Consider the following 23,632-nt stretch of genomic DNA (forward strand, 5'->3'; position numbering starts at 1 on the left):
TAGATGTTTTATGAAAATATTAATTACAGATAAAAAGCTGTTATTGGATATCTGTAATTAACACTCCTTTAAAATTTTTCAGGTCTCAGAAAGATTCCAGCAGCTAATGAAGCTCTTTGAAAAGTCAAAATGCAGGTAGTTAATGGTTCTGCTACAGGAGAATAGTAAAGTAAATGTTTGATACTGTTACTTACTGTGCAGTTAAGGGCCTATTAGTCACTGAAGATACGAGTAGTGGGTGAGAAACATCCAGTTGAGTCCCTGCTTCAGTTACAGGTTGGAGGATGATTGCTCATGCAGGATTCTAAGGTCACCTCATCCACAGGAACCTGCTCAGAGTGAAGCCTGCTGCAGTTCAGATCAGCATGGCATCTCTCAACTCTCTCTTAAGTGTAATTGACATACCATATGACATTTTTTTTCAACCTTCTGATGGCTGATGAGTCTAAGATGGAGAGGAAATGCATTTGTTGGTTAATAAAAAAATCTTTTATAGATGAAGAATAATAAAACATTTTTCAATAGCATATATTTCACTGTTCATGAAATCTGTTGTTTTTGTAATTTAATATTTTTCAAATTTTAATTAGTACTAAATACTTTTGGAATATAGAACATACATCATTCATAAACATGAAATCCACTGTCATCTGAATAGATGACACGATTTACTATGTTAATTTAAATTAATAATGTTCACAGACATGTTTCCTCAGTTTATTTAAGCCATTCCTGTACAGGTTTATTAAGGCAGTAATTATCAGCAGGGTTTTTTTCTGTAAGACCCGAAACAATTGCTTAGATATTTTGGACCTTTACATAAGGAAAATTATAAAGATATGTAACCTATCGCTATTTTTCAATTTATTTGTAATCATAATTATTTGAATACAGAACACTGAATTTCAAATTAATTTCAAATTCAGTTCAAATTAAATCTGAATAGAAACTGTAATTGGATATAGGTCTTCATATGAAGCATCCTGAATATTTTTGAGTTTTAAATCTATTTCTGGACCCAGTGTAAGGTACTATCTTGAGATAATCTGTTAATTTCAGTATCCTCTCTAAGCAATTTATTTGCTAATGAGATTTTAAGAAGATATTTAGCAGTTTACTGTGATGTTAAAAATCCTATTTACATAATTCCGGAATGTAAGATTGAGTAATGGAGTATTTAAATGGAAAAAGCTTATTAAGAACTTTCCGAAATGGCCTGATTCTTTTTCAGATTTACTGTGCTTTAAAATTTTCACTGCGTTTAAGAACTTCAGCTGAGGTTTTATTTTACCTGAATATTCTCTTAAAATGTGACTTCCATTCTCTTGTGGAGATAATACACATTCATGAAAGAATTAACTCGTTCCTGGAAGTTATGCTTCTTAGTTCCAATACAAATCTAAAATCTTAATGGCTTTGATATTTGAAATTTTATTTGCTTGCATGATAGCAAAAACTGTAGGTTATTTTATTTCTAGCTGTCTCTTAACTATTTTTTTCCATCCTAAGTACTATGGTCTCATTAAATTCTTGTCAAAATCAGAATATAGCAATAAAGTTACCAAACTAATTCTGTAAAAAGCTAGTTTTTAATGCTGATATCTGAGTGAACTCGTTTAAAGAACAACACCTTATGAAAGGGTCCTATCAGAAAAATAGAATCATAATGTCAGCATTTTCTTACAGATAAATTGCTGAACTCCTTGGAGTCTTAGTTGATATTGTATACTACACAGAAGCTTGGAATTCCTCATGTTTTAAATGGGGAAGTAGAGGGCAGTTTTATGGCGTATTTGATTACTGGATAAAAGTCTACATTTACTATTACTCGCTGACTCTTGAATCTTAAGTCAGCAGGTTTAGCTTGTTCCAGTCATCAGTCTGATTTGCTCACTTGTTACTGGTCAAGATATTTATTTTTAAACAGATCTTGTTATTAAGATAAAAGCAACAACGAAATGGCATTGAAACTTTAGTTTTGATATTTCAGAAAAACGGCTTTCTTTTCTAGATTTTTCAAAATAATTTTGTAGCATTTTAAACAATTATTTAGTTTGTTTTCATCCATTTTTATTTGCTTTTCTAATTGCCTCTCATTTTGATAAATTGTAAAATAATTTAAATAGTGTATATGTAAATATGTATAATTACAATGATGTAAAATACTTTGTGTGTGTGTATGTGTGTTTGTGTGTGTACACACACATACATGGCTTTGCCTAGCCAAGGGTTTTTTTTTTTTTTACATGTATAAAACTTTGTATAAAGTTTGCTTTCAATACCAGTAATGTATAAATAAAGCCATGTAAATTCTGTTAAATTTTGATTAGAATGTTTCTTTTAGTATGTTTAGATAATGATTAAAAGAAAAAAAAAAAAGTAGAACTCCCAGGAGACATGGGAGCTGTTTTCGAAGTGGTTCTTGGTGGGGGTGTGGCTGGCTGAATGTCTGTGAGTAGATTCATTAGAGAAAACCAGTTGCCTTTGCCTGCTTTCTCACAGCAGGTACTAGTACAGTGAACCAGACCTCTCCTGCAGGTGTCTTCTTCACAGATAAAATCTGGCAGCAGAAAGCCCTTTTGGGTGAAGATTTGGGGAAAACAGGTAAGGTTTGACTAGCTTGTGCATTATTTGTTCACTCTTCCCCCTCCAGACTCATAGGACTGGTGGGTTGCACTGTCGGCCCTAGACTTTAGGAAGTGCCTTAGAAAATTGCCCTTTCTCTCATGGTGTCTGAGAGGGAGCTCTGATCTGAAGGGTTCCTTGGTAGATAGCAAACTGAAATAATTTACAGTGGTTTTTGTAGTGCTGGGACTATCCACCATAGGGGTTTATCTTCCTCCCTCTCTTTGAACCCCCAACATAGCCCAGAGGGCTGGCCTCAGCCTTTCCCCAGAGCATACTATCACTCAGAAGAGCCCACACTACTAGGTAAGTGAGTTCATAGGCCAAAGTAAAGTGGTTAAGAGGTGCCACTGGTTCAAAAGAAAACTCCCATTACATAAGACCATTAGGCTCTAAAATTAAGCCCATAAACATTAAAAGAAATAAAGGGAAGACTATAGCAATGTGATACAAGAATAAGAAATAATGACCCAAGTAGAAACATAAAAACCATAGTATTTAATATAACGTAAATGGAATAAAAAAAGAATGGATACAGCTGAAGAATAAATTAGTGAGTTGGAAAATTGAGAGAACCTCCCAGAAAGAAGCAAAACAAAACAAAACAAAACAATAAAAAAAAAAAAGGAAGAAGAAGAGAAAAGCAAACATGGATACAGATTTAAGTGAGATGAAGGACAGAAGTTCATGGGCCAACACTCGAGTAACAAAAGGGGTCCAGGATAAGAAAAAAATTGAAGATTGAAAGGGCCATAAAGTATCAAAGAAGAGGGAAGTACCCACGTCTAGACACATACTGAAATTTAAGAGTATTACAGATAATGAGAAAAATCTAAAAAGTTTTCTCATAAAAATTTTTTTTTTCTTGTATAAAGAACAAGAATCAGATTGACCTCAGGCTTTTCAAGAGCAAAACTGGCTATAAGAAAACCTTCTAAAGAACTGGACCTAAAGTTTTACATCTATTTAAGTTGTTATTCAAATGTGAGAGCCTTAATAAAAACATTAAGATTTGCCATTCAGAAGTCCACATTGTAAACATTTTTGGAGAAAATAGCAAAAAAGAAGCCCAGGAGATAGTACAAGAGCTAAGCAGTAAGAGTGGTTAGATACCTTGTTGAAGTGTGACTGGGACAAGAAAGAAAAAAAAGGCAGTATATACAAGTATTTACTTTGTGGGACTTTATGGAACTACTACTTTTTTCAGTGCCATACTTCGATTTTTAAAGTTCAACATTTTTTTTTTTTAAAGGTTTTATTTATTTATTAGTCAGAGAGAGAGAAGGAGAGAGAGCACAGGCAGACAGGGTGGCAGGCAGAGGCAGAGAGACAAGCAGGCTCCCTGCTGAGCAAGGAGCCCGATGTGGGACTCGATCCCAGGACGCTGGGATCATGACCTCAGGCGAAGGCAGCCGCTTAACCAACTGAGCCACCTAGGCGTCCCTAAAGTTCAACATTTTTAAACTTTTATACCTTCCTAACTTTGGCGTAAGTTTTGATAGTCAGTAGACAAACTCTATCACTTTCTTTCCTCATCATTGTAATGGATATACTTGGCTCCTCACATTTCTACATATGTGTTAGAATCAGTTTATCAAGTTCCATAGAAGCTATGAGTCAATTAATTTGGGAAGAACTGACATCTTTACAATGTTGAATTTTCTAATCCCTGAGCATGGTATATCCCACCATTTATTGAAATTAATTTATTTAAATTGTGTGTGTGTGTGTGTGTGTGTGTGTGTGTGTGTGTGTGTGTATGTCTTGCATATTTTTCATTAGAGTTTTCTTAGTGTTTGCTAGTATCTGATCCTATAGTAAATGATTTCATTTTCTTTTTGGTATACAGAAATATACTTGACTAGAGACTTGCTGAAGTATAATATATGTGTTAAAAATTTGTAGATTCTTTTGAATTTTCTGTACGAAATCAGGATTATTTTTTCCTTTATAAACTTTAAACCTTTTTTTCTTCTACATTTTTTTTAAAAGATTTTTATTTATTTATTTGACAGAGATCACAAGTAGGCAAAGAGGCAGGCGGGGGGGGAGGGGGAAGCAGGCTCCCTGCTGTGCAGAGAGCCTGATGCGGGTGATCTCAGGACCCTGGGATCATGACCTGAGCCGAAGCCAAAGGCTTTAACCCATTGAGCCACCCAGGCTCTTTTACATATTTTTGGCTAAGAACTCTAATACAGTTATATTTAGAATTGATAATAGTGAATGAACGTTCTTGTCTTATTCCTGATCTCATAGTGGAAAAGTATAATTTATCAATATGAGGCTTCCTGTGAATTGAAAAAAAAAAAAGGATACTCTACAGATTAAGCCATTCCTAAAAGATTCTTTTTTTAAAAAATCATGAATTGATGTTTATTTCTATTAAAATATTACTTTATTTTGTAAATGTTAATTGTGTTTTTAAGTTTTAAACAGACCTTGTAATCTCAGAATAAGCCTAACTTTAATGTGATATATTAGATCCTCTTTATATAATATTAGGTTTGGTTTGCTAATGTTTTGTTTAGGATTTTCTGTTTTGGTGGATGGAATGAGATCTAAAATTTTTCTTTCTTAATGTCATGTTTTGGTATTCAGATTATTATGCTGGCTTCATAAAATGCATTGCAGAGTGTTCTTTTTCTGTTTGTCTGAGAGGTATATGATGATATTGTGAAAGTCATGGGCATAAGCCCATTTGCTGGACCTATTTTGCTGTGAAATGAGTTTCTTGAACAGAAAATGTGTAGAATGCAATAATGGTGAACATGTATTCCATAATGCCATTCTAAGAATATGAGTGTCTCCTCCTTCATGAACAGTTAGTCTGATGTAATACACCTGCTGCTGAGTAGTTGGCTAGTCCATATTTGGACTCAACTTTGACTTTGTGGTTGAGAGGTTAAGCCTTACATAATGGAGGTACCCAAAATAGCTTTGGTGAGAAGTCCATGTTGTTGAGCTCATACAAAGCTTTCTTTCTTGCCATATGGCCATTTTTACATGAAAGTAAGCACTGGGTTTGCCAGGGAAAGAGACTTGTTTCCAGAATGTATTCTCTTGTCCATCTCATCGTTGAGATTCTCTTCTACAAGTAGATGCCTTTTGTGAGTATTCTCATGAGACACTCTGTACAATGTTAGGAGTTCATTCACATTGCTGCTTCCCTAGACTTTGTCATATATCCTATTATGTTCTCTTGAAGTCTTTAACCATCCAATCAAGCCTTTAACCACTGTCCTTGAATGAATTCTAGTTTTGGCCCTCTCTAAGTGAAGGAGACAACTGTATATATTGTTAAAATTCTGTGCCCCTTCCCATCCCCATCCTTGGGGAAATTTTCCCTTTTTCATTCTGTCCTGATTGGACTTGTAATATTACAGCCGTCACCTTCTGGCTTGTGCTAGCACGTACTGTAGAAACACCTGGAAACCGGGCCTAAATCTTTTTCTCCTCAGTTAACTGGTTATAAGCAGCCGTACCTGAGGCCATAGGTGTGGATCGAGTGAGGAGAAGCAGTATCACATACTGTGTACAGTATCTCATATTAAAGGAGTCTGAGCTACCTGCTTATGCAGCTTTTATCTTCCAGATCTGCTTCAGCCTACTTATTTCTATAACATTTCCTCTTAGTGATGAATGCTGCTTTTTGTGCCGCACTGTGGTTGGATGGGTCAGATAAAACCCGGTTAATTTTAGGCAATTTGGGTCACCTGGTTACTTGATTACCCATGGTCAGGCATTCTGGCTCTAGCAGAGCATAGCTTTGCTATAAAACACTGGAGGTATGCCCTCTGATTCTCTTACTGAGGCTTACCAGAGACTTCATGCAACATATTTATTAGCCGGAGTCTCTTTAAGTATCATCCGATTTGCTGGGATCTTGCACTGGTTTTGTACTACAGCCTGAACTTGCTGCAGAACCTTTTCTGTGTTCCCTAGTGACAACTGACAGCCTTACAGGTTAATCGTTCAGGGGGCCAGCGTAGCACATCAGATGGCCTCTGGAATTCATAAGGGCTTATCAAACATTGTGGGTTTTGTTTTTCGGTTATTTGAGTGCGAAGGATAGCAACATATCTTTTCACTTTGCAAGGGATGGACCTCCAGAAGCCACTGAGGTGGCAGGCCCCTTCATTTTGGTGGGGGCTTATATCCTGTGCTGTGGCTTGCATGTCTTATTATGAAAGCATCTACCATACTTGCTACCTGTTTATCAGATCCATAAGCATGTTGTAGCCCAGTATGATGTTCTGGAATGTCAGGACTGTCTAGACTTTTGTGGGCTACATGATGACGGAGGACAGGAAAATTGATGTGGCTAGCCTTCATACAAGATGGTGACAAGTGTATTGTCTGTATCCATTTTTGAGTTAATTTTTGTGAAGGTTGTAAGGTCTATGTCTAGATTCAGTAAGGCAAAGGAAAGGTTAGGGAAGAGGCATCTACATAAATATTTGGTGTCAGTGTTCTATTTCTCAGTTTGGTGTGGGTCCATGGATGTTCACTTAATTATTAAAAATAAATTTTTAAAAAGAGCCATGCATTGTAGAATAATGACACTGTTCCATGATCTGAGGATTAGGATTGATTTGATTCAGTGCACTTGAGGTATATTTTTAAAAAAATATATTGAGGGGCCTAAGTCCTGACATTGTGAGAGGAGCTGGTGATAAAAAGATGAATCATTCTTCCTCTGAAGATCAGTTTCCTGGGAAGACAAATACCCAACTCACTGTGAGAAGTGGTGTACTAGTGTGACAAGCAACAAGTTGGGGCAACATAAAGGAAGTTCTGTATGATATAGTCCTTGAAGGACGCCAAGGCAGAGAAGAGTTGAGGAAGGCATAAGTTCAACTTCTTGTGGGTAAATTACTTTTGAAATTTAATTGAAATTTTTGGGTAGGTAATACATTTGTTTGGTTTAAAAATCAAGAAGATATTGGGATGCCTGTGTGGCTCAGTTGGTTGGACGACTGCCTTCGGCTCAGGTCATAATCCCGGAGTTCCGGGATCGTGTCCTGCATCGGGCTCCCAGCTCCATGGGGAGTCTGCTTCTCCTTCTGACCTTCTCACTCATGCTTTCTCTCACTGTTTCTCTCTCAAATAAATAAATAAAAATCTTTAAAAAAAAAATCAAGAAGATACCAAATGTATCCCTCTGAGTCTTGCTCCTGTCTTTTTCTTTGTCCACCCTATTAGGGAAATCCCATATTAATTTCTTGTGTATATTTTCACTACTACTGTATACATTTTCATTTCGTATTTTTTCCCTTTTCTTACAAAAAGATAACACACCTTTTAGAGTTATGCACCTTGCTATTTTCATTTCATAATATATGATGGAGAATGTTCCATATCTGTACATTTTCTTTTTCATATACCAGTGTGTGCTTTTGTATAGCTGGAAATATACCATTGTGTGAATTTATCATAGTTATTTAACCAGTTCCCTGTTGATGGACATGTTGGTGTTTCTTGTCTTCTGCAGATGCAAACAATACTGTAATGAGTCCCTTCATACACATCATTTCATACATGTGCAAGCATACCTGTACATTCTTTTTTTTTTTTTAAAGATTTTATTTATTTATTTGACAGAGAGAGATCACAAGCAGACAGAGAGGCAGGCAGAGAGAGAGAGAGGGAAGCAGGCTCCCCGCTGAGCAGAGAGCCCGATGCGGGCCTTGATCCCAGGACCCTGAGATCATGACCTGAGCCGAAGGCAGCGGCTTAACCCACTGAGCCACCCAGGCGCCCAGCATACCTGTACATTCTTAAGGTTATATATAGTTAAGAACCAAAGTAGTAAATTAAATTAGGTTCATGAGCACACATCCTGGGACAGACATCTGGCTGAAGGTGGTGAGAGGAAAGCACTATGTTTATTAAGCAGTGGTGTCTCCTAAATATGAGATGGTTATCTCTGCATCTCATACATTCATTAATCTGAGGTTGGCATTGTCATTGAACTTTTTCCTTCCTTCCTTCCTTTCTTTCTTCCTTCCTTTTTTGGTCATAGACTGTTTTTACAAGTGGAAGGTGAGATCTAATTTCATGCTCCTTAGAACTACCTTTTAAAAAGCACTGAGAAAGTAAATGGTAAATGGTAATAGAATTTGAAGATGAATATTATTAAAAACTTTAAAATCCTTACTGGCAAGATTTAAAGAGATCATTTATGAAATGACTCTTCCCAAAAATGCCCTGATAATTGAAGTCAGATGTATTTTTTTTTTTTTTACTCCCATAGAATTAAAATACAAAAGATGTTTGAGGCACCTTCATTTGTCAAATTTGTTTCTTCATTGAAGCAAAATGTATGTGGTAAAAAAGTATAAAACTCTGTAAAAAGGAAAAACATAGGGTGCCTGGGTGGCTCAGTGGGTTAAAGCCTCTGCCTTTGGCTCAGGTCATGATCCCAGGGTCTTGGGATCGAGCCCCACATCAGGCTCTCTGCTCAGTGGGGAGCCTGCTTCCCCCTCTCTGCCTGCCTCTCTGCCTACTTGTGATCTCTCTCTCTGTCAAATAAATAAATAAAATCTTTAAAAAAAGAAAGGGAAAAATATAATGGGTCACCCGTTAAACTTTAGCCTGGAATTGCTACTTTTTAAATGTTTTTCCTGGAGCGCCTGTGGCTTAGTCGGTTAAGCCTCTGACTTGGTTTTCACTCAAATCGTGATCTCCGGGTGGTCAGATCTAGCCCTGTGTTGGTTTCTGCGCCAAGTGTGGAGCTGCTAAAGATTCTCTCCGAGTGTGGAGCTGCTAAAGATTCTCTCCCTCTCCCTCTGCTCCTCCTCCATCCTCTCTTGTGCATGTGCTCTGTCTCTCCCTCTCTCAAAAACAAACAAATAAATATGTAAGTAAATAAAATCTTTTTAAAAAAATAAATGTTTTCCTGCTGTATATTTGGGAAATTCGCCATCTTTGGATTTTCTTTTCCTTATGCAAGTGGAGGGATTACTTTTATTTTATTTTTTAATTTTTTTAAGATTTTATTTATTCATTTGACAGAGATCACAAGTAGGCAGAGAAGCAGGCAGAGAGAGGAGGAAGCAGGCTCCCTGCTGAGCAGAGAGCCCGATATGAGTCTCAATCCCAGAACCCTGGGATCACAACCTGAGCGGAAGGCAGAGGCTTTAACCCACTGAGCCACCCAGGCGCCCTGAGGGGTTATTCTTAAAACAAGACTTCAAAATGAACTCCTCAGGCAAGTCTTTGGACTGCGGGGAGTAGGGATGTGCAGTAGATAAGTCTTGGGCCCTCTATCCCGGCTGGCTTCAGCCAGAGTGCCTCTTTTTACTATTTTCTAAAGTGGAATTCCTAACGGCAGTTGACTTTAGATTCTGCTTTTACAGTATTTTGAAAGTCACTCATTTTGACCTTTTATTTTGCAGTTCTGTTTTTCTGTAATTGTATTTTTTTGGCATGGTAATACCTTTTATCTGAAGAACGCCAAATTCTTTGCTAGGAACCTGATAGGTTAACCCAGTTCCTATCATTTCTCACCTTTTTTTAAAAAAAGACTTTATTTATTTGACAGATCACAAGTAGGCAGAGTGGGAGGCAGAGAGAGAGGGAAAGCAGGCTCCCTGCTGAGCAGAGAGCCTGACGTGGGGCTCAATCCCAGGACCCTGAGATCATGACCTGAGCCAAAGGCAGAGGCTTAACCCACTGAGCCACCCAGGCACCTCTCATTTCTCACATTTTTTCCTGGCAGTCTCTTTCTTTCTCATGATAAGTCCCTCTGAATCTCATTAGCAGAAAAGGGACTCGTTGCAAATGAGTTTTCCTCTTCTGCTGCCGCTATCCTATATTACCTATATTACTTGTACTTTCTCTTCACTGGTACTATGTCAGCTTTCCCAGTCCCAATGTTTTACAGATGCTTGCAGAAAACCAACAACCCCTCCTCCTAAGGGATATGTTGCCACCTGTGATTGAGGTGACACAGTAAGTATTGGTACCGTTGACTAGTACAGAGGCAGTAACTCACTCCATGTGCATTTTCCTCCATCCTGAGACATTTGTTCTCTCTAAACTGTTTCCTTCTGTTTCTCAGAGTGTGTCTTGGGCCTGCCAGGGAGTGGTTGTCATCCTTTTGTGTGCTAATTCCTGCTGAGCCTTAGGGCTGGTTGGAGATGAGGCAGTGAGTAGAGCTCCTCCTCCCCAGCACTGGGCAGTTCTGTATTAGTATTAGTTACCTCCTCAGGACCTTTCGGGTTGTCACTGTGAGATTGTGGGAGAGGTGCCCACTTTGTGCCTCTGCCTTAAAGATACTCACCTGCAGGGCGCCTGGGTGGCTCAGTGGGCTAAAGCCTCTGCCTTCGGCTCAGGTCGTGATTCAGCAGGGAGCCTGCTTCCTCCTCTCTTCCTGCCTCTGCCTACTTGTGATCTCTGTCAAATAAATAAATAAAATCTTAAAAAAAAAAAAGTGATCAGATTGATTCATCTGCAGGAGTTTTTTGTTTTTTTTTTTTCTTAAACAAATTGACATGGTTGTGTTAATTTTTGCTTCACTGCCTAGTTTAAACATTGTATTTTCTTGAGTTAGGTAATATAGTTGCTGTTGAGAGGATTCAGTGTACAAGATTCATCCCACCTCTTTCCCAGTCACTTGGTTACCTTCCCTTGAGGCGACTATGTTAGGAGTTTCTTGTGTACCCTTCTGAATTATTCTATGCATAATGTATGATTTTTTTAATGTTTGACAAGATTCTTTAAAGTTATTACATTCATTACTCTTCACGTGAATTTTAGAATTGCATGTCAAGGGCTTTCTGGGACAGTGTGCCCAATACCATACAAATACACATATTAATACATCATATGTTTTTGCTTCTAGTTAATTCTGATAATTTATACTTGAGGCTAGTGTGACAGATAATGCAAATTTAACCTCAGCTGTTTAGCTTTTATTATCCTTTCTTTAAATCTAAATATGTGGGGACGCCTGGGTGGCTTAGTTGGTTAAGTCGCTGCCTTCAGCTCAGGTCATGATCCCAGGATTCTGGGATCGAGTCCCACATGGGGCTTCCTGCTCAGCGGGGAGTCTGCTTCTCCCTCTGCCTCTGCCTACCACTGACTGCTTGTGCGCTCTCTCTCTCTGACATATAAATAAATAAATAATAAAAATAAAATCTTAAAAAAAACCCAAAAACTAAATATGTGAAAATAGAATACTTAGATGATACTTAGAAACTATCAGTAATTTATGTAGTTTCAAAAAAATTTTTTTAAAGATTTATTTATTTGAGAGAGAACATGGAGGAGAGGGAGAGGGATAGGAAGCAGATCTCCAGACTTCCCGCTGAGCTTGGAGACTGACTCAGGCCTCAAGTCTATGACCCTGAGATCATGATCTGAGCTGAAATCAAGAGTTCAATGCTAAACCGAGTCACCCAGTTACCCCAAGTGTCAGACTCTTGATCTCAGCTCAAGTCTTGATCTCAGAGTTATGAGTTTAAGCCCCACGTTGGGCTCCATGCTGGGCTCCTACTTTAAAAAAAATGTGCATAGGAGCCCTGATTTGAAGTCATCATTGGGTTCAAGTGATACCTTTGCTGTCACCCCCTCTAAGATGGCTGTAAGACTGCTTGAGATGTGACTAATGTAGATGTTACAAGACTGGGAGTTAGGAGACCTAGTCTCTGTCTGCATTGGGCAAGTCATTTGACCTTTCTGGAATTCAGATACTTTCTCCGCAAAAATCTGACATAGCTTTCTAAGGCTTTCAGATTACCTACTGAAAATTTCCGAGGTGCCTGTTTCAGCCTAATAGAGTATTGCTAAAACAATTAATTTATAGACATGTGCAGCCCCCTCTCAGTCTATTGATCTCTTTTTGGGATGTTTCTACTTTCAGCCTAACATGATTTGCAAGAACACTTTGGGTTTGTCACTCCATTGTTACTTGTTCACATTTGATGAGGTAAGATTCACCCCAGGCAGCTGTCAAATGAAATTGGACATGACCCATTGATCTGTGACATGGATTCCCAGAGCAATCAGTTGGAAGAAGTGTACCCCAAACTCAAATCACTGTAATCATCCACAAATAAAAAAGGAAAATTCTCATTTATTTCACTTTTCATTTCTAAATATGATATACCAGGAGAGGCTCAGTCATGGTATCAGTTAGAAAAAAATACTACGAGAGAATTGCAAAGCCGCAAAGGATATTTTGACCTCCAGGGAGAAGTAGGTTAGACTCTATTGATCAAAATTACTGTGCTCATTCTGGATTTTGCCCCAGAATCAGAGCTGATCAGAGCCTTTATATCTGCAACCAGCAGCAATTGTTCTCTAATTAGCCACTCATGGTCCAACTTTAAGGTTCTTTGAGCCCGATTGTTAACTTTTTTTTTTGACCACCCATAAGGTAAGTCATAAATATGTGGACTTTCTTGTTTATGAGAAATAGAGGAAATCCCTATGGGTATAGAAGGATAAGATCTGAAATAAAATTCAGGAAAGGAGCCCCAGTTTTTACATGGGAGTTGCTAAATTAGTATTTGATAATGGAATTCAAGAATATTTCTAGGACCTGTAGTTGTTATTGGTAAAAAGTAGTTACTTTTAAGAAACATGGGAATATTTAAGGATTTTGCTCTTGCATGCCAATATGCATGATTGTAGTTCTGCGTTTCATGTTGGCCTAGTTTTCCTTTACTTCCTATTTAAAGGTAATAATTATCAGGTTTTAAATCGATAGTGGCAATAAGAAGCATTAAATGGTTTAGGACTTCCAAGTAGAGAATAAGTTAATGAAATGAGTAAGCTTTCTCATTGCAGGGTTTTTATATAAAATAGAAGGTCTAGATTTTTTGGTAAGTGCTAAAGGAATTATTATTTTTAAAGATTTTATTTATTTGAGAGAGCGAGCAAGTAAGAGAGTGCGGAAGGTCAGAAGGAGAAGCAGACTCCCTGCGGAGCTGGGAGCCTAATGTGGGACTCGATCCCAGGACTCCAGGATTATGACCTGAGCCGAAGATAGTCACTTAATCGATTGAGCCACCCAGGTGCCCGAAAGAAATTATTTTTTTAATAAAGAATAATGTTCAGAAATTTTTAAAGGAATAAGAAAGACCTAAACTCTTTGAGATGGTAAAACTTAATAAATTACTGCCTCAGTTAATGAAGAATAAGTCCAAAATTTTAATATCTGTTTTTTTATTTGCAAGTACTACATGTGACTACATTCCTAATTTTTGAATTTCAAGCAATTTTCAAGTACATAGAATAAAATATAAAAGTCTCATTAACACCCCTCCCAAATTCTGAGATACCTACTATTTAAATTTTATTTTAAAAAATTATGTTTGAATATGTATGCATATACAAGTAAAACAATTTTTTTAAAAGAACATTTTTTGGGGGCGCCTGGGTGGCTCAGTGGGTTAAAGCCTCTGCCTTTGGCTCAGGTCATGATCTCAGGGTCTTGGAATCGAGCCCCGCATCAGGCTCTCTGCTTGGCAGGGAGCCTGCTTCCTCCTCTCTTTCTGCCTGCTTGTCTGCTTACTTGTGATCTCCGTCTGTCAAATAAATAAATAAAATCTTTTAAAAAACATTTTTTAAGAGATTTTATTTACTTGAGAGACAGAGCAAGAGAGATCAGAGATGGAGAGGCAGAGGGAGAAGCAGACTCCCCACTGAGCAGAGAGCCTGATGCGGGGCTCAATACCAGGACCCTGGGATCATGACCTGAGCCGAAAGCAGAGGCTTAACCGACTGAGCCACCCAGGCACCCCTACAAGTTAAAATTTACATAAATATCTACATTAGGTAAAAAATCTCTCATGCCTGCTTTGAAGAGTATTCTTTTTCCCTTTCTTTTTTTGCCTCTCTTTGCCCCTCTACGTTCATAACTTCCTATAGACCTCCGGTAACCTATATTAACTTCCTGGTGTGTGCCCTGTATTTTTTTTCTCTGTGCTCATATAGTTACATGTGTATACTTCATATACATATGCATGCATATATATTTACATTGATAGCATTTTATTTTCTGATATAAAGTCGCACATTGAATCTATGGATCAATTAATTTGGGGGAGAATTGACATCTTTACAAATACTGTTTTCCAATTCCTGAGCGTGACATATCCCACAATTAATTTATATAAATAGAGGAGTTTGTGTACGTGTATTTGGCATTATGTCTCTCCTTGAAACTCTGTCCTTTTTTTCAGTGACACTGTATTCATGGTCCCCCTCTTCCACTTTGGTCATTTCTCATTTTTATTTGTAAACTTATTTTCCTATGCTGTTTCTCAGTGTTCTGTCATTGGCTTACTTTGTCTTGTTCCTAAGTGACTTCTATCTATTCAGTGATTATTCACAAATGTTTAAATGTTTATCTCTAGTTTGTACCTTTCATTGTTGTTTTTGTTCTCTAGACTCAGATGCCTTCTGGACATTTCCACTTTTGCCATTCAGCTTGTTGGATAAATCTAAAACCTTTTTTAATTACAATTTTTGGCACTGATGTGCTTTAAAAAATCTTGCTGTACTTCAAAGTTGTAAAATGTTATATTTTATTCTAATACTTTTGTGGTTGACTTTTTTACATTTAATACTTTATTCCACCTGGGATTTATTTTATGTCTGGAGAGATAACTAGGGAAAATGTAATGATTCTATGTTTTTTCTCTTGTATTTTTTTGGAAGATTTATTTATTCATTTGAGAAAGAGAGAGTGGGGAAGGGGTTGAGGAAGAGGGAGAGAAAGAGAATCTCCAGCAGACTCCTGGGTGAGCACAGAGCCTGACATGGGGCTTGATCCCACAACCCTACAGCCCTAGATCATGACCTGAGCAAAAGCCAGGAGTCAGACTCTCAACTGACTGAGCTACTCAGGCTCCCCTCTCTTGTTTTTATGAGTTGATATTCATCTATTCTTTTTCACTATTTGTCCATTTTATAGGTTAGTGAGAGTACTTACTGACTAAGTATTGTGAGGGCTGAACAAAGTATATCTTGTTCATTGTAGGATTCCCTGGCATTTAGGACAATGCCTAGGTGATAGTAAGATTTAGTCAATATTATTTAATGAATGAATTATGGAAGGGGAAAATTCTTTCATTACTGGTTTTAACTTAGTAATGCTTTCCTGTTTTTTTCTCTATAATATCTTTAATATCAGGAAATCTTCTGCATCTTAGAAGTCTTTAACCAATCAAATATTTTAATCTCATCAAACTTTGAAAAACACTCTTTTTCTCTTTAGGGTAAACCAAATAACTTATTCATGTCAGCTATGCTTTGATTCTTTCCTAGATCACAATCTTACTAGAGAAGCAGTTTATATTCACTTTTCTTCTAAGTTAACAAAGCTTTATTGAAAACATGCTGTTGCAGATGTGGCTTTGTGGATATAATCACATGTCTGTTACTGTTTCTGTGTCTGCTTAATTTTTACTGCTACGCTGTGCCTGTTCCAGAGGGTTTATTTGGCTGATTTGTTTTCTTTACTTGCAATGGGAGTTATGTATAATACATAATGAGGATCTACTTGGTTTTTTTTTGTTGATGATTATCTCAGTGATAAGGTCAAGGAACTGAATTAAAATGGAATGACAATTCATCCCACCATTATTTAATGACACCTTTTTTTTTTTAAAGATTTTTATTTATTTATTTGACAGAGAGAGATCACAAGCAGACAGAGAGGCAGGCAGAGAGAGAGAGAGAGGGAAGCAGGCTTCCTGCTGAGCACAGAGCCCAATGTGGGACTCGATCCCAGGACCCTGAGATCATGACCCGAGCCGAAGGCAGCGGCCCAACCCACTGAGCCACCCAGGCACCCCTTAATGACACCTTCTGTGTGCAAAGAACAAAATGCTGTGGAATATGTCTCTGTCTGCGAAGAGTGTATCTTTCCACAAAGAGGTGCAGAAAACACAACCATCACAAAACTCCTGTTAGGCACAATGTCAAATGAGTGGTATAAACAATAGTGTGGGCATTCAATAATGGGAAAAATCACTCTGCCTTGGGATGGCTAGGGAAAACTTCCTGGGGAAGGTGAGACTTAGTGAAGATCATATAGGATGTCTGGTTAATGGTGCATCTGATATGGTAGAAAAATGAACACAATTTGTGATGGAATGCATTGTACAAATGTGAGGGCAATTGCATACAGTGGAATGATAGTCCGCCTTGTGTGGGAGAGGAGAGGGTAGGCAGGAAATTGGATCAGGTTGTGCACCGTCTTTGGCTTTTTGTTTTTTGGTTTTTGTTTTCCAAAAACATATTCTTGGGAAGTATCCTATTTCATCATGCATGGGCCATAAATACTAGGGCTGGAAGATCCTTCATAGCTTTGCTGAAATGAAAAAAGAACCTGGTTTATTAACGAGCCTGTGTCTTTGTGTATTAGGTCTATGAGTGCTATTAACTTCAGTGTTTTCTGTATGTTTCAGACATTAGTCTCATACCATGGGGGACTGGAATTTATTGGGTGGCATCCTTGAGGAAGTTCACTCCCACTCAACTATAGTGGGGAAAATCTGGCTGACCATTCTCTTCATTTTCCGAATGCTGGTACTTGGTTTGGCTGCTGAAGATGTCTGGGATGATGAACAGTCAGCATTTGCCTGCAATACCCAGCAGCCCGGTTGCAACAATATCTGTTATGATGATGCTTTCCCTATCTCTTTGATCAGGTTCTGGGTTTTACAGATCATTTTTGTGTCTTCTCCTTCTCTGGTGTATATGGGCCATGCACTTTATAGACTCAGGGCCTTTGAGAAGGAGAGGCAGAAGAAAAAGTCACACCTCCGAGTCCAGATGGAGAATCCAGAGCTTGAACTGGAGGAGCAACAAAGGATAGATAGAGAGCTGAAGAGGTTAGAGGAGCAGAAGAGAATCCATAAAGTCCCTCTGAAAGGATGTCTGCTGCGTACTTATGTCTTACACATCTTGACAAGATCTGTGATGGAAATAGGGTTCATGATAGGCCAATATATTCTCTATGGGTTTCAAATGCATCCCCTTTACAGATGCACTCAACCCCCTTGCCCTAATGCAGTGGATTGCTTTGTATCCAGGCCCACAGAGAAGACAATTTTCATGCTCTTTATGCACAGCATTGCAGCCGTATCTTTGTTCCTCAATGTACTGGAAATATTTCATCTTGGAATCAGGAAAATTATGAGGGCACTTTATGAGAAATCCAGCAATGAGGGCATTGAGAATGAAAGTGGCACCCCATTCCATTTGAAAAAATATTCAGTGGCCCAGGAGTGTATAATTTGCTCTCCCTTGCCTAAAAGAATCTCTCTACTTCAAGCCAACAATCAACAGCAAGTCATTCGAGTCAATGTGCCGAAGTTTAAAACCACGTGGCAAAGCTCACAGCCCATGCAACTTGAAGTAGACCCTTGCTGTGTTAAAAAAGAGTGGGTTGAGAAGGATCAGCACAGTGGACAGCTCCATGTCCACAGCCCCTGTCCCTGGGATGATGGCGCTCAAATTCAGCACCCTAGACAGCAAACACGCCTTTCCTGTGTCCGGCAAAACGGCAACTCCCACTCCTGGCTAGGTACAGAGATAGCTCCTAGACACTGCCCATCCTATGCAACAGGAGCCTGGGACCAGTCCCAGGATCGACGAACCTCAGGAGAGCCTCTCACAGATTTGCACAGTTACTGTAGAGACAGCGATAGCAGTGTGAGAAAGAGTGGGGTCTGGACAGACAGATCTCACCCAGGCAGTCGCAAGGCCAGCTTTCTGTCCAGATTGCTGTCTGAAAAGGGACAGTTGCACAGTGACTCAGGAAGCTCCAGTTCTCGGAATAGTTCTTGCTTGGACCTTCTGCACCGGGAAAATAGCCCCTTGCCTCTGCCTTCAGCCACTGGGTATAGAACATCAACGGTAAGTAAAGACAGACAGCCTGACTGAACACAGAACTATTGCAAGAGGTTTTCCACCCTGACTACTTCTCAGCCTTCGCTTTCCAGCTTCCTGGTGTGTATATATATATGTGTGTTAAGAGAGGGAGAGGTGGCGAGGGAGGTTAATTTATGGAGTTAAATCCTGTCATTCAATATATTCAGTTAAATTCAATTCATGAAGTGGATTTACTGAAAACCTACTTTATATCCTTCAATCTTGTAAGTGCTGGGTTTATAAATGGATAAAATATTGTCTCTGCCATCCAAAGGGCTCAGAGTCCGGGTGGGAAAGTTAGGTAAGCAGACAAATGTCATCAAGTGTAAGGTGCCATATTAGAAGGGGTGGGCAGGCAAAAAAGGAGTGGTCAATTCTTTATGGATGGGTCAGGAAAAGCTTCATAGTGGAGGTTACTTTTGAATTGAGTCTTAAAAAGATGTAAGTTTCTCAAGACCTCGGAGGACTGGGGTACATGAAAGAAGGCTATCCCAGTACAGGGAGCAGCACAGACAAAGGCTGAGAGGTGTGACACAGCAGGGCTGTCCGGGGAGCTATATGTGGCAGGGGCATTGGTAGGTAGGAAGGCTATGGAGAGGGAATGCTGGAGAAGGAGCCATGGAGGTCTTAAGGGAAGGCAGTGGAGAATCCATAGAGGGTGTGCTGTGGAGAAGTAATGGGATCAGAGTTACATTTTAGAAAGCTCTGTCACGGGGCACCTGGGTGGCTCAGTGGCTTAAGGCCTCTGCCTTCAGCTCAGGTCATGTTCTCAGGTCCTGGGATCGAGCTCCGCATCCGGTTCTCTGCTTGGCGGGGAGCCTGCTTCCTCCTCTCTCTCTGTCTGCCTCTTTGACTGCTTGTGATCTCTCTCTGTCAAATAAATGAATAAAAAATCTAAAAAAAAAAAATAAAGCTCTGTCACAGTGTGGAAAATGGATCAGAAGAGGGATCATTTGTAACCTTGAGTTGCCCTTGTCTCACTAAGGAAGGAGGATGTGCTCCATTGTTTTAATAGCTCTGGTATTTAAGTCATATACAAATATTTGGTGGTATATTTCACAAAGACTGAAATCAATATTGTATTGATTTTAATTCTGTTTTCTGAAAAGCCAGTGTGGAATAAACATTTCCTGCTCATTGTTTACACACAATGGATATTTACTGTGGACTCTTCTCAATTCTAGAAAAAAGAATGACACTTGCTTTATCCACTGCTCCTAACAGCTTTTTACCGTTAAAAAGAAACTCCTCCAAGTTTGGAGGGGGAAATTCCTAGTTGAGCTCACTTGTTTGAGCTCACACACTTGCTTTCTCCTCTTAATAATAATGATTAAATCTATGATGATTGAATCTCTACCCCAGTTTCATATCTTCTGTGAGATTAGAGATATTTTGTTACTGCACTAAAGCCATATCTTGAGGAAGAATCACCCTTCCTAGATTTTTCCTATAATACTTCCTTCAAATTGATACTCATTTCTTGTCATGACTAGTCCTCTAACCAGGAGACTATGTTTAGGATCACACTGTGGCTACTTAGAAACCCACACCAAACTACAGCAGGTTTTTCGACCCTGGCTATGAGTTAGAGTCATCTGGGGGCTTTAATAAATCTTTGTGTCCAGGACCCATCCAATTCCAACCAAACCAGAATCTCAGGGGGTGGGATGCTCATCAGGATATTTAAGTAAATTCTACCCATAATGTGGGGCTCAAACTCATAAACCCAAGATCAGGAGTCACATGCTCTGACTGACCCAGCTAGGTGCCCCTGGGATTAGTATATATATATATTTTTTTAGATTTATTTATTAGAGAGAGAGAGAGACCAGGGTTGGGAGGAGCAGAAGGAATGGAAGAGAGAGAATCTCCAGCAGGCTCCATGCTGAGAGCAAGGAGCCTGATGTGCTGCTCGATCCCACAACTCTGAGATGCTGAGATCCTGAGCTGAGCTGAAACTGAGTCACCGCTCAACCGACTGAGCCACCTAGGTGCCCCTGGGATTGGTACTTTTTAAACTCTCCTGGTGATTACGATGTGCAGCCAGGGTGGAGATTCAGTATTTTAGAGTAAACTTGCCAGGGGTTACTGCTTTTACCAACATTTGTGAAGTCAGCAAGACAGTTTTAATCATTTTCCCTTTCTTATACCTCCTTCCATGTGAGAGGAGTCTTCGTATTGGCAGGGAATTGAGGGAGAGACGGTAGTGTTTAGGTGAGGTGGATTTTTTTTTTAAAGAATTTATTTATTTATTTGATCGAGAGAGAGATCACAAGTAGGCACAGAGGCAGACAGAGAGAGAGGGGGAAGCAGGCTCCCCGCTGAGCAGAAGAAATAGAAGAGAAGAAATGGATCACTTGTCCGAAGTCATACAGTTGGGATGTGGTGAAGCACAGTTCTTGGGCGTAGCAGGGACATAAGTTAATATTTATTGGTTGAGTGAATGAGCTGGAATTTTATTCCAAGCCTGTCTGATTCAACCCGAGCTCTTTCTATACCTCATTACTGCTTCTAGCTCTCTCTGCACAAGGCGGCCTAAGTTTAGAAGATTTTTAGGATCAAGGATAGATTATTACAAAATGGAATATTCCACATTTGGATCCCTCTTCTCTTCCACATTACAAAATAACCCAAAATCTGGCTAATTGTAGAAGGAACAAAGATGGAGCTTTGGAAAAGGTTGACTGACAGTTTTAGACCTGGATTTTGGACAAAAACAAAAACTGGAGGAGGATAAGTAGATGGCAGATGGGTTTCATATCTTTCAGGGAATAAAACCTCTTCCATGGTCATTCATCTCTGGGTCAACCTAGGGAGAATTGTCCTCAGCGGGTTTTGATTGGACCCCTGGTATTTGTGACATACACAGAGTCCCAGGTGGGTGGACAGGACTGACTTTTGCAAGCCCTTTGAGTCTATTTTGTTTTGTTTCTCTTGTTTCGTATTTCTTTCAGAACATGCTTCTAGAACTTTCATCTATTATGAAAAAATAATTCATGCGTGGGGCCAGAAAAATGGACTGAGGAGCAGCCGGCATCTGTGGGAGAAAAGTTGCACTTTTGTTAGCTCAAACTGTGAGAAGAACTGTGGGAACCATTCCCTCCACAGAGACACCCACTGGGCAGTGGGTGTGTACAGGGTGCCCCCAGCTGGGCCCACCTGCACAGGAGACCCTCCTCTGATGGGCTGGATGGATGGACCTCTCACTGCGCCACCTGGCCTCACCACCGGTGCTATGTCAGGCAGGAGGAAGCAGGCAGGAAGTGTGCACCAGGAGAGAAAGTCTCGGGGTAAGAGCTGCTGCCACTCTGAGGGGAGAAGGCTTGAGAAATGGCTATCCGTCCCCAACCTAGCAGCCTGGCGGGACTTAGTGCCCTGCTCGCTGCAGAGAGCACCCCTGCTCTGCAGTGGCACAGCAGCAGTTGGGACCATTGAACAGATAGGTGGATTGATCAATCGATTGATCTATTGGTTCCATCTCTCTGGAGGACCCCGATACACTGGGGACTGCCTGGGATGCTGTGGAAGGGAGCCCAGCATTGGATGGGGCTGGGCTGTGCTTCTAGCCCAAATGGCTACTGAGTCTTCTCTGTCCCCATACTTTGCAGAGGTGGCAATGAGGTGTGGAGATATGAAGAGGCATGAGCTGTTCCACAGTGAGTTGGTAGAAGAGCCAGTGAAGACCAGGTGGATGAAAATGATGCTGGGGCCAAGTCCAAGTGGGTACCACCAAGGGGCACACCAGATTCCAGGTGCTTAAGATGCACCAGCTCTACCTTGTACAGCTGTGGAAGATTATTGTTGATCCCCACTTTATAGATCAGAGGAGGCTCAAAGAGACTGAGGAACGTGCCCCACAGCTAAAGGTCGAATGGCTGAAGTGTCTGCTCTACAGCTGAATACAAACTTGGATCCCGCTGCTCCATGGCTCGGGCTCCTGCCAGGAAGCGTTGAAGCCATGCGCTCCCTGGCCGTGACAGTCCGCAGCCCCGGGGCAACAATTTGCACAGCTGCCTGTCCAGCTAGCCTGTGGAAGCTATAAGGATAAGGGTCGTGCATTTTAAATCTTGGATGCCCAGCTCGCAGCACAGTGTTGGTTGAATGAATGAATGTTTCTGTATGGATGCCAAAGACAATATATGACATTTCGCTTTCAACTCTCCCGTCTGTTCCTTATTCGCAGGTGTTCTGTCACGTCCTGTCAATAGGGTTATTATGAGAGACTCTTTCAGAAGCCTGTATGGCAGCATTTTTTTTTCCCTTTACTTTAAAATTCCTTTGTCCTCAGAAGCCTTGACAGGGTCATCAACTATATAGCACAAAGAGAAGTTAAAAAACATGTTAAAGGGTGAATGTAAAACCTGATGCTTCCAGTATATGCTGGCGTGCCTCTGACAGATTCCATCTGTTGCTTTAGGGTGAGGATCACTGCGTCAGGGAGGCACTTGTCTTCAAGGGGGAAGAGTAAACCCCAGCCATGAAGAACCAGTAATGCCTCCTCCTGGCTGACTGAGCAGGCCAGCGGCAGGTGTATGTTGGGATCTGTAGGAGCCAGAGGTATGAGGATAGAAGGTATCATGTTCTCGAATCAAAGAAAGGAAAGACACTTACATAATGGGATGTGGGATGAGTAGCTTTTCCCATCTCTCTGGAAAGCGAAGGTGCTCAATGGGGACAATTGGAAACCCATTCCACTCGGAGTCCTATCACAAGGCGGGTGTTAAACATTGAATACAGTCTTGCCAGTGTATCCTACTTGAGTGGGGAGGGTGATGGGTTGGAGAAGAGTGAAAAATTCTAGAACTGTTTGAAACAACAGCTTAGTTATTCCCAAATAGATACAACAAAACTGTTGGCAGGGACTGGTGAAGGGGAAACCAATCTGGGAGTCCTCACTGTACCCTGGAAGTAGATACAGATCCCTCTGAAGGTGCACATTTGAAGGAAAGAGGATGGCTGCTGCCCATCTGGGGCAGGACAGTGTTTGAAGGCCCCTCATCTGCAGATGGTGGCTTTATTCTGTTTCAAACTATGATTGTTACTCCCACTACAAGTGCAAGTGTGAAGGTCAAAGTAGCGAATGACCATCAGGTTTCTCTTGTTCCTTTCTTTCCTT

General features: G+C 40.0%; 2 protein-coding genes and 1 long non-coding RNA gene across 3 annotated transcripts in view; 2 read left to right on the forward strand and 1 right to left on the reverse strand.

The window, feature by feature from the left end:
- The window catches only part of CASP8AP2 (caspase 8 associated protein 2), a 33,261-nt gene extending 31,136 nt beyond the window's left edge, over nucleotides 1-2,125 (forward strand). The window contains exon 10 of the mRNA XM_047733597.1: nucleotides 83-2,125. Within this exon, the coding sequence (XP_047589553.1) occupies nucleotides 83-139 (57 nt within the window). The 3' untranslated portion in view covers nucleotides 140-2,125. The remainder of the gene's footprint in view (nucleotides 1-82) is intronic.
- GJA10 (gap junction protein alpha 10) lies at nucleotides 120-23,632 on the forward strand. The gene is made up of 5 exons (XM_047733598.1): nucleotides 120-135; nucleotides 2,503-2,604; nucleotides 17,049-18,501; nucleotides 21,471-21,806; nucleotides 22,125-23,632. Exons 3-4 carry the CDS (start codon nucleotides 17,065-17,067, stop codon nucleotides 21,507-21,509), a joined length of 1,476 nt encoding a protein of 491 aa, XP_047589554.1. The 5' UTR covers nucleotides 120-135; nucleotides 2,503-2,604; nucleotides 17,049-17,064; the 3' UTR covers nucleotides 21,510-21,806; nucleotides 22,125-23,632.
- Nucleotides 16,153-16,569, reverse strand: LOC125102403 (uncharacterized). The gene is made up of 2 exons (XR_007128120.1): nucleotides 16,444-16,569; nucleotides 16,153-16,232 (listed from the first exon to the last, which is right to left on the reverse strand). It is a non-coding gene; the product is annotated as an uncharacterized LOC125102403 (long non-coding RNA).

This window comes from Lutra lutra, chromosome 6, assembly GCF_902655055.1.
Source record: "Lutra lutra chromosome 6, mLutLut1.2, whole genome shotgun sequence".
Taxonomy (NCBI): domain Eukaryota; kingdom Metazoa; phylum Chordata; class Mammalia; order Carnivora; family Mustelidae; genus Lutra; species Lutra lutra.